At 44.5% G+C, this 14,052-nt stretch overlaps 2 protein-coding genes across 2 annotated transcripts; one reads left to right on the top strand and one right to left on the bottom strand.

Annotated features, from left to right (window-relative positions):
- The first annotated feature begins 10,555 nt into the window (after positions 1 to 10,555).
- Positions 10,556 to 12,968, top strand: LOC119339132. The gene is made up of 4 exons (XM_037611287.1): positions 10,556 to 10,992; positions 11,078 to 11,131; positions 11,885 to 12,010; positions 12,497 to 12,968. Exons 1-4 carry the CDS (start codon positions 10,594 to 10,596, stop codon positions 12,671 to 12,673), a joined length of 756 nt encoding a protein of 251 aa, XP_037467184.1. The 5' UTR covers positions 10,556 to 10,593; the 3' UTR covers positions 12,674 to 12,968.
- Positions 12,969 to 12,990: 22 nt separating this feature from the next.
- Positions 12,991 to 13,745, bottom strand: LOC119350442 (phosphatidylinositol N-acetylglucosaminyltransferase subunit P-like). Its single transcript, XM_037618277.1, has 3 exons — positions 13,498 to 13,745; positions 13,270 to 13,412; positions 12,991 to 13,159 (listed from the first exon to the last, which is right to left on the bottom strand). The coding sequence occupies exons 1-3, from the start codon at positions 13,743 to 13,745 to the stop codon at positions 13,020 to 13,022; spliced, it is 531 nt and encodes a 176-aa protein (XP_037474174.1). The 3' UTR covers positions 12,991 to 13,019.
- Between the last annotated feature and the right edge of the window lie 307 nt (positions 13,746 to 14,052).

The raw sequence follows: 14,052 nt of genomic DNA, 5'->3' as shown, positions 1-14,052 counted from the left end.
CAACTCGTATTGTTAAGATTGAACCGGTGAGTACATACTTGATAAGTCCTGAGAGGTAGTTGTTGGGGAACTTTATCTTGTCCAGAGCCCGCCCAAAGTCAGCAGCGGCGGAGGCGAGCTGTTCCTCCGGGTCGAAGCGTGGATCAGTGCCACTGACATGTGTACCTACAGGCAACCAGTAAATGGTAGAAGTTAAACTGCAATTGCACAAATGATGTGAAATACTGTAAGACATGGGATGCAGCTAACCTCGACGGCAAACAACATGATCGGCCGTTATGACCATGCGTAAGTACATGGACAGGCATGTTAAGTAAAACAAGGTTAGTATCCACCAAAAATAGCAAATGGGCAGCATCTTTAGTGATATCCTGAGTCATGTATTGTAAGTTTGTTGCTGGTAGTGGTGAAATTGAGCTGGATAGTTAATACTTGAACATCACACAGTGTGCAGTACTTAAATAAACAAGGCACGAACATGCTTAATACATCAACCATACAAAACATAGCCATTGCAAGTGGTATTAGTAAGATTTAGCTTGTCAGATCATACATGTTAAGTCCTAGGGGGGTAGTCATTGGGGCACTTCATCTCGGCCAGAGCCTGCACCATGTTGGGGGTGGCGGAGGCGAGGTGTTCCTCTGGGTCAGCACACACAGCGGCCATCGCGCCATGGACCGCCATCAGCTCCTCGACCTCCACATGATATGTGGTTGGGCTTGTGCGGCGATGCTCTGGAGGTAGGGGCGGTGGGGATTTGGAGGCATGAGGATGTTTCACAGGCGCCATTTAAGCAATCAGGTCGGGGCCGTGATTGAGATCGGTGGGTTACCTGACTGGATTAGAGCAGAACGTAGAAGTGGTTGAAGTTGCGGTTGCAGCGGTGGTGGTTTGAGCTGCCGGTAGGGGGAGGCGCGGGGGGAGATATTGAGGAAATTTGATGGTGGGGATGTGGTTGGAGGAATAAATTTTGAAATCGCGCGCCTAATGAAAATTTTTCTGCGAAACTTGAAACTTGGGCGAGGAAACACACAACACAGGCGAAGTGCATAAAATACTCATGTGCGAGAAAACAGAAAATTGGCAGATCCCATCTCCAAAAAAATGTACATGTGTAGTTGATTTTTTCAGTCAATGGTACGCCTGGTTTAGTAGGAAACATCGCACAGGTAACTGACTTATGGATCATTAACGCAAAAAACGCACATGGGTACGGCATATAAACCATGTGTTTTGTGATCTTCTAATGATTAACGCAAAAAATGCACACGGGCACACATGCTAATCAACGCTCAAAGCCCTCAAAGGATGCTCTTACCGACATTGTACGTTAATACTACAAACTTAAAGTACTACTGGTAATATGCTCTAATAGTACAAACTTAAACTACTTATCACATGCTGCCATCAGGGCATGCTGGCCAGATGCCAGTATTCTCCTTCCCGGCCTTGTAGGCAGCAGCCCACCGTGCTTATGTCTCTGCCAAGCTCTCCTCATCAAGGCATGCAGCCTCTTCTTTCTTGTGGCGATGGGACACTCTTTTCTTGACTGCTTTCTGCCTTCTCCGCTCCTTTTGTGTGGCTTTGGACATCTCTAGATCCACCGCCCATTCGGCCATGCAGCCTCAAAGTCCGCCCATGTAACTGTGTGGCCACCGGCGGTGATTAACTCGGCGTGTAGAGATGCCATCACTTCCTTACCATGTGTGCGGTCGTGGGCGGTGAGGAACGCGGCGCGGTGGGATGCCATCGCTTCCTTACCAGTTACTATGCACCATGGTGCCATGAACGACACTTGGAGAGAGCTCTGGGATAGAGGGGTCGGGCAGTGGTACAGTGCGGTGGTTTTTAAGAGATCAACAAAAAACGACAAAGGAAATTTGGCTTCCCTTACAATTTTGCTCTTTCATTATCGCACACGGTTCATCTCCATCGCTTTGGAAACAGTGTGTGTGAGCCTATTGTGTGTTGTGTTATGATTGGCCGGAACCCCAGCCACGCGGATCGCGCGTGTGCACCATAGGATGCGCAGTGATTGAACAGCAATCCACGTCCCTCACATCACACCCTTGCAGTTGTAGCTGGATTGGATTTATATGCGCTAAATGCCTAGAAAATGCACATATTCCCCTAAATATGGTAAATGAACCCGGAAAAATGCCAAATTTGAACACGGTGATTTGCAGGTTGTGTGTTCATCATAGAAAAAAAACTCCAGGGCAAAGAACGAAGAAAATTTGGATTCTCCTTCAATCTTGGTGATTTCCCTCTCGAAAGCATGGAACTTCCTTAGTGATGGTTCAATTTATGAAGGGCGTGCATGATGACATAAGCCAAACCTTCTCAATTTTTACCAAGGCATGGTGAGGTACCATGGCACCATGCCAGGCGTCATGTTTTTCAAGCATTTATTTCAATTTTTTTCTATAGTTGAAAACCCAATAAACAAACATTTGTGATTGACTATTGCCACACGTTTCATCGAAATATCTGCCCATTCCTTGTAAAAGGCATGAGAATTTACTAAATGGCATTAGCATGGTTTTCTAGGCCATTTTTATGCACCCTTTCAAGCACCGATTATTTGAATTTGAATTGTGTGCATTAATGCCTAAAAATGCACATAATCCCCTAAATATGGTAAATGAACCCGGAAAAGTGCCAAATTTGAACACGGTGATTTGCAGGGTGTATGTTCATCATAGAAAAAAACTCATGGATAAAGGACAAAGGAAATTTGGATCCCCCTTCAATCTTGGTGATTTCCCCTCAAAACCATGAAACTTCCTGAGTGATGGTTCGATTTATGAAAGGCGTGGATGACGACATAAGGAAAACATTCTCAAATTTTTACCAGGGCATGGTGAGGCATACCATGGCACCACGCCAGGCGTCGTGTTTTCCAAGCATGTATTTCATTTTTGTATAGTTGTTAACCCAGTAAACAACGCGTTTATGGTTGACTATTGCCACACATTTCCTCGAAATATCTGCCCAATCCTTATAAAAGGCATGAGAATGTACTAAATAGCATGAGCATGGTTTTTCAGACCATTCTTGTGCACCTTTTCGTGCACCGATTGTTTGAATTTGAATTATGTGCATTAATGCCTAGAAAATGCAAATAATCCTCTAAATATGGTAAATGAGCCCGGAAACATGTCAAATTTGAAACGTTGCATTTGAGGCGGTATGTTGATTGTTGGAAAAAAAACTGAATGACAAACTAGGACGAAAAATTGGATTCCCCTTCAATCTTGGTGATTTCCCTCTCGAAAGCATGGAACTTCCTTGGTGATGGTTCGATTTATGAAGGGCGTGCATGACGACATAAATCAAACCTTCTCAGCTTTAACCAATTCACGGTGAGGCCATACCATGGCGCCATGCCAGGCGTCATGTTTTGCAAACACGTATTTTATTTTTCTATAGTTGATAACCCAGTAAATGACGCGTTTGTGGTTGACTATTGCCACGGATTCCCTTGAAATCTCTGTCCATTCTTTGTAAATGGCTTGAGAATTTACTAAATACCACGAGTATGGTTTTTCCAGACCGTTCTTATGCACCTTTTCATGCACCTATTGTTTGAATTTGAATTATGTGGATTAATGCCTAGAAAATGCACATAATCCCCTAATATGGTAAATGAGCCCGGAAAAATGCCAAATTTGAACACGCTGCATTCGAGGGAGTATGTTGATTGTAGAAAAAACTGAATGACAAGCTAGGAAGGAAATTTGGGTTCCCGACCCCTTCAATCTTGCTGATTTCCCCCACGAAACCATGAAATTTCCTCGGTGATGGTTCAATTTATGAATGGCATGCATGATGACATAAGACAAACATTCTCAATTTTTTACCAGGGCATGGTGAGGCCATACCATGGCACCACGGCATGCGTCATGTTTTCCAAGCATGTATTTCATTTTTGTATAGTACCCAGTAAACACATTTCCTTGAAATATATGCCCATTCCTTGTAAAAGGCGTGAGAATTTACTAAATAGCACGATCATGGTTTTTCAGACCGTTCTCGTGCACCTTTTCAAGTACCGATTGTTTGAATTAGAATTATGTGCATTAATGCCTAGAAAATGCACATAATCTCCTAAATATTGTAAATGAACCCGGAAAAGTGCCAAACTTGAACACGGTGATTTGCAGGGTTTATGTTCATCGTAGAAAAAAACTCATGGACAAAGGACAAAGGAAATTTGGATTCCCACTCAATCTCAGTGATTTACTATCGCACATGATTCATCTCCGTCCCCTCTGTGAACCGTGTGTGTTCACCCACACATGCAAAAGGAAAAAAGAAAACCCTCGCCCACTTCGTCCCCACCCACTCACCGCGGACTCCTCCGCAACTCTGCACCTCATCAACTTTTATCGCGGCGGCCCCCTAAGTTCAACGACTGTTGTCGGAGGCCGGAGATCGCGCTCCAAACGACACGAGATTTCGCCCCTACCGCTTTCCGCCATCTATCTGCATCGAAATTCTAGACTCTTGTCGATTGGGGTTTTCTGTGGGATTGGGTCGGGGATTTTTCTCATGGAGAAGTAATCAACTTAGCGAAATATTCAGTCTTCTCTTATCACAGTCCATCCATCCTTGTTAACCAACCGGGGGAAATCGCCGTGGATTCATTTTTGTTCTAGTTGATTCATGGGTGTTCATTCATGTGTCCACAGTGCGAGCACAAATCGGGCAAGTGTGGTTGTGGCCAGTCGGAAATGAAGTTCTATCTCACCATTCCGAATGACTTCAGGAAGCACTCGGTATGTTCAATCTCAACCTACCACGATCGGCATGGCCTAAATTTGTGAACATATACCGTTTGTTGCTACATTTGGATAAAAGGTATGGTGCCACATGCAGCCTAGATGTCAAAGCCGACCCCCCCCCCATATATTAGGCAAATATATGATGTATTTTTCATTCAGTTACTCTCATATTTGCATCAAATCTTTGTTACATTATATATTTTTAATTATATATTTTTGTACTTTGCTTTCATCTATATATTGATCTGTTCTATCAGTTACTCCCATATTTGCATCTTGCTCTGTTATTTCAATATATCGAATTTACGATCTTAATTTTCATTTCAAGCAGTACATCCCTTGCTTTGCAAGAGCGGGAGTAGAAGGAAATCTTGGGCTTTACTTTGTTGATGACTCCCAGGATGTCATATTAACAATGCAACATGGATTTACAATGATGGTTAGCGTCAAACTTGATAAAGATGGTCACTCCTGTTTTAATGCGGACCTTTGGAGAAAAATGTCTAAGTGTTATGAATTGAAAGCTCGCAACAAAATTCTAGTGCATGCAACACAGCCTGGTCTAATTAACATGGATGTTTACTTTCCCAATGTCATCAGCAGATCAAAGTCTGATTGAGGTTAGTGTCCTTTCAACTTTCTCCATGATGTCATATTACATAGCAAAATTGGGGTATTCGTTCTGACTAATTGATCACTATTTAAGTAACCAATTGTGATTTCATTTTCTGACTCCATTCCTGGACAGTAACAAATTCCTTTTACCAATTTATGTGCACTATATATTCTTCTGCCATGTTCTAAATAAATAATACCTTTCCACCTTTTAAGCAGGATATGTTGGATGCATGGTGAACGATCTGTATGTTACTAAGCGTACCAAATTTCACTGGAAGGACTTGAAGCATGTCATAAACTTTGTTGATAATCTGACAAAGATAGCACAACGTATGAATGCTGGATTTTGGATGGGATTAATTATACCTATGGTGCACACATTGAACAAGACCAATTGTGTGCACAAAATGCTGGTAAAAAGTCTTATTTTAATGTTGACGCTCATAAACTATATATATCTTCAACGATATGTTACAACTGGTTTTTATTCTACATTTCAACCGAAACTGCCCGTCGTAGCAGTTCCTGGATCGATTTCCCGGCGTGGACAATTACACTTGTGCCTGCTAATAACACCAAAGTAATTGCAAGGTACTGCATTTCCCGCAAAAATGGAACCATTCAAATTAACAAGTTCTCGCTTGTCGTGGCAATGCATCCATATTGGAAAATTGGAGACACTGTTCTACTCATGCTCTACCAAGGCACAGGAGGGCTCTTCCTTTTCGTTGACAAGATGTTGAGTCGCCGTGATCAAGATGCTTCCAGTGGATAGTTGTGGTTGTTGGCCCTCGGCCTCTTAAAATGTGCTAGCTGTTACTATGTTAAGTATGTAGATATGGACCATATGGTTGTTGGCCCTTAGCCTCTTAAAATGTGATAGTTGTTACTATGTTAAGTATCCTCCTTTTGTCGAATAGTGTAACCACTATATATATATATATATATATATATATATATGTGTGTGTGTGTGTGTGTGTGTGTGTGTGTGTGTGTGTGTGTGTGTGTTACTCAAATGATGTTAGCCAAGTTCTTAAATTTTCATGGAAAGTATTAGTATCGTACACAGTTCATTGAGTTTAAGCGTGTGCCCAATGTCCAGAAGGCATTTGCATATTAACTGTCCATATTGCAAATTCAGACATGTGTTAACATAAGGAAACGTATGTGTAACTTACTAATCATCGCACACGAGTACTCGCAGACGCATCGTGTGCGATGCTCCTAGCCACCGCAAGTAACTAGTTTGCATTTTTCAAAGTTTTTTGTATACACAGAATTGCACATGAACTAACTGCATTAACCGTCTGTGTTGTAATTTCTCATCGCAAACAGTTCATCCGAGTCGGCTGTTTGCCATGTATCACACACATCTTATTTAGACACTCATCTTTTGGCTCATCGCAAATAGTTCATCCATGTGAACTGTATGCCGCATATCACACACATCTTGTTAAGTTGAACCGTTTCTGTTGTGTTCCCTAATCAAAAACAGTTCGTTCGAGTGAACCGTATGTCGTATATCACACACACCTTGATCTGGCTAACCATTTCTGTTGCACTCCCTAACAGCAAACAGTTCATCAGAGTGAACGGTATGCCGTATATCGCACACACATTGATATGGCTGTCTGTTTCTGTTGTTCTGCCTCATCACAAACAATTCGAATGGATTAACCGTGTGCCCTGCATCGCACATGCAACTAAAATCTGAACCGTGTTTGATGGCTCTGCCATCGCAAACGTTTTGCACCTTTTGACGAGTTTTTTACACCACCGTTTGGGATTAATGCATCACACATAGTTTCGTCAAAGGCTCTCTGATCATAGTGTCGTGTTAGTAGTATCCTGCAGTAGTGTTTAGCTCCTCGTTGGGTTTGACACTCTTAGTTATCGAGAAAGGCTACAATTGATCCCCTATACTTGTGGATTATCAATGATTTATTCCCCTCGGAGCTCAAAGTGAAGATGGTGTAGTTTTCTTTCGTTTTGGTTTTGGCGGACTTGAGTCATAGGAGATATTGTACTATCAAAATGGAGTTCGTATCGGAAAGGCTAGGGTGGAATCAACACGTACACATCTTTGTCGCACCCCCAGCTCCTTCCCTCATCCTTGGAGTATACTTGTTATTGTGGAAGTGCTATAAGGGAGGCGCCAGAGGTAGTACTACGTCCCTAAAGCGGCAGTACCGCTGAAAGCCAATAAGCGGTAGTACCGCCCACGACCATAGGCGGTAGTACGGCTTTGGTTCTGTGCGAGTACCGCCTCGACTTGAGACCTGCATGTCTTGTGTCGGGTTCAGGGGCAGTAGCAGCAGTAGTACCGCACTACTACCGCTACTAGTACCGCTCAATGGCCCTCCTCTTTGTTCCTTCTCCCTTAGGCGTTGTGCAAGGCCCAATGGTAGTACCACTGGGCCGGGCGGCAGTACCACTGCGGCCAGCAGTAGTACCGCTCCCTAGAGCAGTAGTACCGCTTGCTGCGAGCTAAATAAGGGGATAATGGTTGGATTGTCCCCTCCCACTATATAAGGGGGTCTTCTTCCCCAAGAATACCTACCACTTTTCCCCCAAGCTCCATTGTTGCTCCAAAGCTCATTCTTGCCCGATCTCTCTCCCTAGCCAATCAAACTTGTTGATTTTCTAAGGTTTGGTTGAGAAGGCCCGGATCTACACTTCCACCAAGAGAAATTTGATTCCCCCCACTAATCCCTTGTGAATCTTGTTACTCTTGGGTGTTCGAGCACCCTAGACGGTTGAGGTCACCTCGGACCCACATTCCATTATGGTGAAGCTCCATGGTGTCGTTGGGAGCCTCCAATCAAGTTGTGGAGATTGCCCCAACCTTGTTTGTAAAGGTTCGGTTGCCGCTTTCAAGGGCACCACTAGTGGAATCACGGCATCTCGCATTGTGTGAGGGCATGAGGAGAATACGATGGCCCTAGTGGATTCTTGCGGAGCATTGTGCATCCACACCGCTCCAACGGAGATGTATTTCTCCCAAAAGGAAGGAACTTGGGTAACACATCCTCGTCTCCACCGGCTCCACTTGTGGTTATCTCTTCCCTTTACTTCGTGCAAGCTATTGTTGTGTTGTATCATTTGCTTGCACTTGTTGTCATTGTTTGCATCATATAGGTTGCTCACCTAGTTGCACATCTAGACAACCTATTTGTTGCTAAACCTAATTTGTTAAGAAAAGCTAAAAACTAGTAGTTGCCTATTCACCCCCCTCTAGTCAACCATATCGATCCTTTCACCAACCCTGGTGGGTTGGGCTTCACTATAGCCTAGTAAAGCCCAATGACACGGTATAGGTTTCTTTCTTTTTCTATTTTTGTTTTCTTTTACAACAACAACTTTATATTTTATTTAGCCATCAAATGACTTTTGTAACCACACACAAACACCACAGCAACTTTGTCCCGGGAAAAAAATTATTGAAAACGTATCACGGTAACTCATTTGTAAATAGCATGATAATATACATACATAACAGGTGATAACTTACTTAGATTAGGTCTGGTAAATAAAAGCATGCACTAGAGAAAGCTTGGAATACAATTATTCGTGCCCGATAATTTCTATGAAAACAACTTGATAACTTATGTGTCACAAATGCGATAAGTTACGTATAGCAGGCCTGACAACTTTTTATACAAAAAAATCATTGAAACAATACCAACATGGGATTTAGTTTCGAAGGTCATATCATGGCGAATTGTTTATGTGAAAACAAATTTTCAATTAGACCAAATATTTGAGCTACAAAACAGCTTGGTAACTTAGGTGTTACAAACATGTTAACTTATGTAGCCTATGCCTGTTAACTTTTTATCTAAATTTTTTTGTCGTAACATATTAACATTGAATCTAGTTTTGAAAATCTCGCAGTGGTAATTTTTTAATGTGAAAACAGTTTTTTAACTGGACCGACGGTTTGAGCTAGAAAACATTTTAAGTTTCGCAATAGAAAGAATCTGTCGCTGACATACTCTGTTTGGTCTTGTAGTTTGCATGCATGCAAGAAATCACAAATAAATGTCAGCATGTCTTTCACCCCGAGAACATGATTAAGAATTAACAAAAAAAGAATTAGATGAGTGATTAGTACTCCCTTCGTCTCATAATGTATGACCATTATAGCAATAGTGTAGTGTAGTGTCAAAAAACGACTTACATTATGAAACGAAAGGAGTAGTTAGAAAGGAAGAGAAAGTGGGATCCATAGAAAGAGAAAAGGATAGGGCCAATTCCAGTTCTGCCCTTAATTCGAACCCACTACTCAGTTTTGCCCCTATATTTTAGGTATGCTCAATTTTGTCCCTCCACCGTTAGTGTCACTTATAGAAATACTCTTTTGCGTCGTTACTGTCTGGTCAAAGGACTTTGACCATCAAAAAGAATAGCAAAAAAATTCAAAAAATCCAAAATTTTGTGGGATCGAAGATAGTCATGTTCGCAAGGCGCGTGCAAATTTTTGTGCCGTTCGGACACCCTGGGAGCTCGTGGCAAAGGAAATCATAAATTTTGTACGCATGTGAACAGTAAATTCGAAAAAATATAAAAAAAATCAAAAAATATGAAATTTTGTGGGACTGAAGATACTTAGGTGCACATTTTTGTTGTGTTTGGGCATCGTAAGAGTTGTCCGAATGGCACAAAAATTTGCACGCGCCTTGCGGACATGACTATCTTCGATCCCACAAAATTTCAGATTTTTTTGATTTTTTTTGCTATTTTTTCTGGATGGTCAAAGTCCTTTGACCAGATGGTAACAGCGCAAAAGGGCATTTCTATAAGTGACACTAACGGCGGAGGGGCAAAACTGAGCATACCTAAAAATTAGGGGCAAAACTGAGTAGTGGGTTCGAGTTAAGGGAAATGTACCATCAAAAATAGAAAAAAGGAAAATGATAACCCGAGTTAGCACAGTCCTAAAATTAAAAGTGAATAGAAAAAAGAAGAAACGAAAGAGAAAAGAGGAAAATGATAACCCGAGTTGGGCTGGCCCAAGACGCGCGTTGGGCTGCGCATTACGTCGACAGTTTGTTTTGAAGCAACCAACGGGCGGCCTCGAGCACGAGAGCAGAGGCCTTAACCCAACACGGCCCACGAACCGAGCGACCCCATCCGCACAATAATCTCGCGACCACGCGACGCACTCTCGCCCTCGCACGCGCCGGAATGGCGTCCACGCTCGCACCTCCTCGGTGGCATCACCCCCCACCGCCGTCGACCCGGACCAGCCCCGGCCGCCTCCTCCACCTCTCGCGCTCCGCTGTTCCTGCTCGCCGTGTTCAGCTCGGGCGGGCCTCGACGGTGTCCCCTCGCGCCTTCTTCGGCCGCGCCGACCTCGACGGCCTTCTGCAGCGCGCTTGGCGGGGCGCCAACGCGGGGGCCGAGCGCCTCTCCTTCGAGGCGCGACAGGCCGCGCAGCGCCTGGACGGGAGGTACTCGATCTCGCGCCGCGTGGCCGAGGCCGCGCGCGCGGCGCGGGAACGAGCCGCTGAGATCGACGCGGAGCTCGGCGTCGGCCGGCGATGGCGGTCCTTCTCCGTCGACTTCTCCCGCAGCTGGCCTAGAGTACAGATGCTCTCCACCATGCTATGACCTATTAGCGCCTAGCTGCTGGCTCAATTTATGGCTAATTTGTGCTTTTGGTGTGCAGTATCGGAGGGAGCTGAGTGACTTCCTGGCGACTCCTATCGGGAGAGCCTTGTCTGTGAGTTCACTGGCAGCTTGAAATCAATCGATTATCCTGCGTACTCATTCACATACTTGCGTAGATCATCACCGTTTGGATTTTGCTAGTGATATGTAAGCATGTTTTGCATCAATCAGATAGACCTATTGAGCTATACTAGTTTGTTCCTAAGTCCTGACCTAGTTTAGGAATAGTGGGTGAGTTGTTAGCTGGGGCTAATTTTGCAGAAAGAATTTGTTGTTTGCAGTCAAGGTCAATTGGTTTACAGGCTTGAGGTGGTGTCTGACTGATTGTTGTGGTTACTTAGGTAGACCGTGAGTTAGTGTAGACAGGTTCCCAGTAGTTGATTGTTTCTCAGGTCTGATGCTTGTGCTTAGATTTCTAACACTAAGTTAACCATAGCATGATCATAAAATATCGAGGAGGCTGGGAATGCTAGTGTGAAATAGCCACTTGAAGATCGCTGCTGTTGATATCATTTGTGTATGTAGGAACAAGAACATATGAAAAGAAGTGAGAGTTATCACCCATGCATTCACAATTCATTTCTCTTGCTACATTTTTAATAATTGGGGAAACAATCTTTGCAAAATTTACCCATATACGGAGTTTTATTAGATACACCTTTACTAAAGCTGTCTCGGTTGTGCCTTCTTATATTTTTTAGGATCCAAACTGTATGAATAGTTCTAACTTTAAGCACCTTCTCATACCCAAAATTTTCTACTTCAATATTATGCTCCGAAAATAATATTCCATATTTGGATGCAGACACTTACTTTCGTGTGGCTTGCACTGTCGGGGTGGCTCTTCAGAATTTTCATTTTCAGTACATTCGTGCTACCATTTGCAGCCCCTCTTCTCCTTGGGACCTTTGCTAACAGGGTTGCTATTGAGGTAAATGGCCATCTTTCTAAATTTAGTATTTCGTCCTCCACTTATTTAAATCACTTCAAAGGTAGTCTGCAGCAGTCCCTATGTGACTGGGTGTGGCTGACTGGCTGTTGTTGCTTTATACGTATGATTTTCGTATTAATTGTTAGAACCTAAGCATTTTGTTCAATCCCTTTGAGCGTTTGTCTGTACAACGAAGCATTTCATCAGTTTAGACTTGGATCTATAGTTTTATCTCACATCAGTGACTCGAATGTGGTCACCCTTGCATTGTAGACGAGTAGTTCAACCAAGATGCAAATACGGTTGCTCTTTTTTTATGCAGCATACCACTTTAGCAGGCCGATCCTCATACGTGCATAACATTTGGGTTTATCATGTGTTATTTCTGGATGGTTGAAGGAATCCTCTGCAGCATCGCTGCTCGTCAATTTGTTCTTCTGCAGTAATCGGCTATAATACCACTGACCTGGTAAGTTTTACTTCCAGGGATCGTGCCCAGCATGTAAAAGGCGGTTCGTGGGCTACCGCAACCAGGTGATCCGGTGCATGAATTGCCAAAACATTGTGTGGCAGCCAAACAGCAGGTCCTCGGGAGGCGGTGGCGGTGGTGGTTCAAGAAGCTCAGGGCCTGATTACATCGACGTGGAGTTCGAGGAAAAGTGATGAACGCGCTGTTCTTGCACTTTACACGGGCTAATCAGCGTGGTGGAGAGGGAATGGGAAGACCGTGTGCTCAGGCTGCGATTGGTGAGCCGGTTTGCATATGCGGTTGTGTTCGTTAGGTGTGTTGTTGTACATTATATGTGCCTGTTATTACAGATGGGCTGGCATGCGCAAACTCACTTCTGGCCTATGCAGTACTTGTTACATTTTGTGAGTGCAGTAGGGAGACTGTAATTTGTAGAGCATGCAAATGCCACTTCAGTAATGAATCTTGGAAGCAAAAAAATAAATAAAACCCGTGCACATCTATCATAAAAAAAAATCATGATGGGTTCAGCTGAGTCCATCATCTTGGAAGTGAATGAAACCCTTGCTCGCCAAACATGAGATTGTTCATCCGGTCGATGCGGATGTCCGCGATGGGCTCGATGGCTTGATCCGCTCCCGTCCGCAGGGAAGACGACGCCGGCTCCCGGGCGTGCTCATCTGAGAATGGATCGGGGGATCGTCAGCCACAGGGTTTCTGAAGATGTGAAATGACCATAGCGGAACGAATTGTGTTCCCTTTTTTTGGACAGGAAGATGTTGATTCTCACCGGAGATGGTGTTGAAGCAAGCCGGCGGAGGAGCGAGGAGGAAGTTGGACGCGACGTACAGGACCAAGCCCTGCGCCACGGCCACCGCCACGAACGCCGGAACGGCCACCGCCACGAACGCCGGAACGGCCACCGCCCAGCGCCTGAGAAGACAGCAGCAGCACAGATGACAGTCAGCACGCGACTCGTTTATTGCGAGGAAGAAACAGCTGCAGTGGCGGCGGATACTTGTTGGGGTAGTAGGTCGCGCCGATGTGGCAGAGCCACGGCTCCGGCGCGTACGCCCACGCGATGTACGCGAGCGCGGTGGCGGACGCGGCGATGGACCCCACGAAGCCGTACGCCTCCGAGCGCGATGGTTTGTTGGTGCTCACGCTGTGTGGAGACTGAAAAAACAGAGGATCCGGGTCGGAGGAAGCCCGCGTCAGCAAGACAGCCCATTTTGAGAGGCCGCCAGCCGGATCTGCCTTATTCATTCCGGCCGACTAGAGACACGGCCGAACGATATGAAATGGTGAGGTAACCCCTTATACAATACCGATCTCGAGATAACCAGATCATGCGGGCGCACGCGACTATGCTACCGAAAGAGAGCACAAGAAGGACCGAATATAACGTTATGCTACACCCTATAACACCTAAGATCCACAACAACGCCTTATAAGGGACAACATCGTGTAGCGTCGCCGCTGACGAGTCCAATGGACAAAGGGTTTCACCTGGATCCTATACACGGGGAGGAGCACCACGATGACGTCTTCAAGTCTTGAAGAAGGGAGCGGC

The sequence above is a fragment of the Triticum dicoccoides genome, chromosome 1B, assembly GCF_002162155.2.
Source record: "Triticum dicoccoides isolate Atlit2015 ecotype Zavitan chromosome 1B, WEW_v2.0, whole genome shotgun sequence".
Taxonomy (NCBI): domain Eukaryota; kingdom Viridiplantae; phylum Streptophyta; class Magnoliopsida; order Poales; family Poaceae; genus Triticum; species Triticum dicoccoides.
Note: the sequence above shows the minus strand (reverse complement) of the source record. Positions and strands in the feature narration are given on the sequence as shown.

Excerpts from the sequence above, each read along its gene's own strand:
- LOC119339132 (XM_037611287.1), top strand. The coding sequence starts at position 10,594 with ATGGCGTCCACGCTCGCACCTCCTCGGTGGCATCACCCCCCACCGCCG. Across the intron at positions 10,993-11,077 it reads TCTCCCGCAGCTGGCCTAGA|TATCGGAGGGAGCTGAGTGA; the intron begins GTACAGATGCTC and ends TTTGGTGTGCAG. Across the intron at positions 11,132-11,884 it reads CTATCGGGAGAGCCTTGTCT|ACACTTACTTTCGTGTGGCT; the intron begins GTGAGTTCACTG and ends ATTTGGATGCAG.
- LOC119350442 (XM_037618277.1), bottom strand. The coding sequence starts at position 13,745 with ATGAATAAGGCAGATCCGGCTGGCGGCCTCTCAAAATGGGCTGTCTTG. Across the intron at positions 13,413-13,497 it reads GCGACCTACTACCCCAACAA|GCGCTGGGCGGTGGCCGTTC; the intron begins GTATCCGCCGCC and ends CTGTCTTCTCAG. Across the intron at positions 13,160-13,269 it reads TTGCTTCAACACCATCTCCG|ATGAGCACGCCCGGGAGCCG; the intron begins GTGAGAATCAAC and ends ATCCATTCTCAG.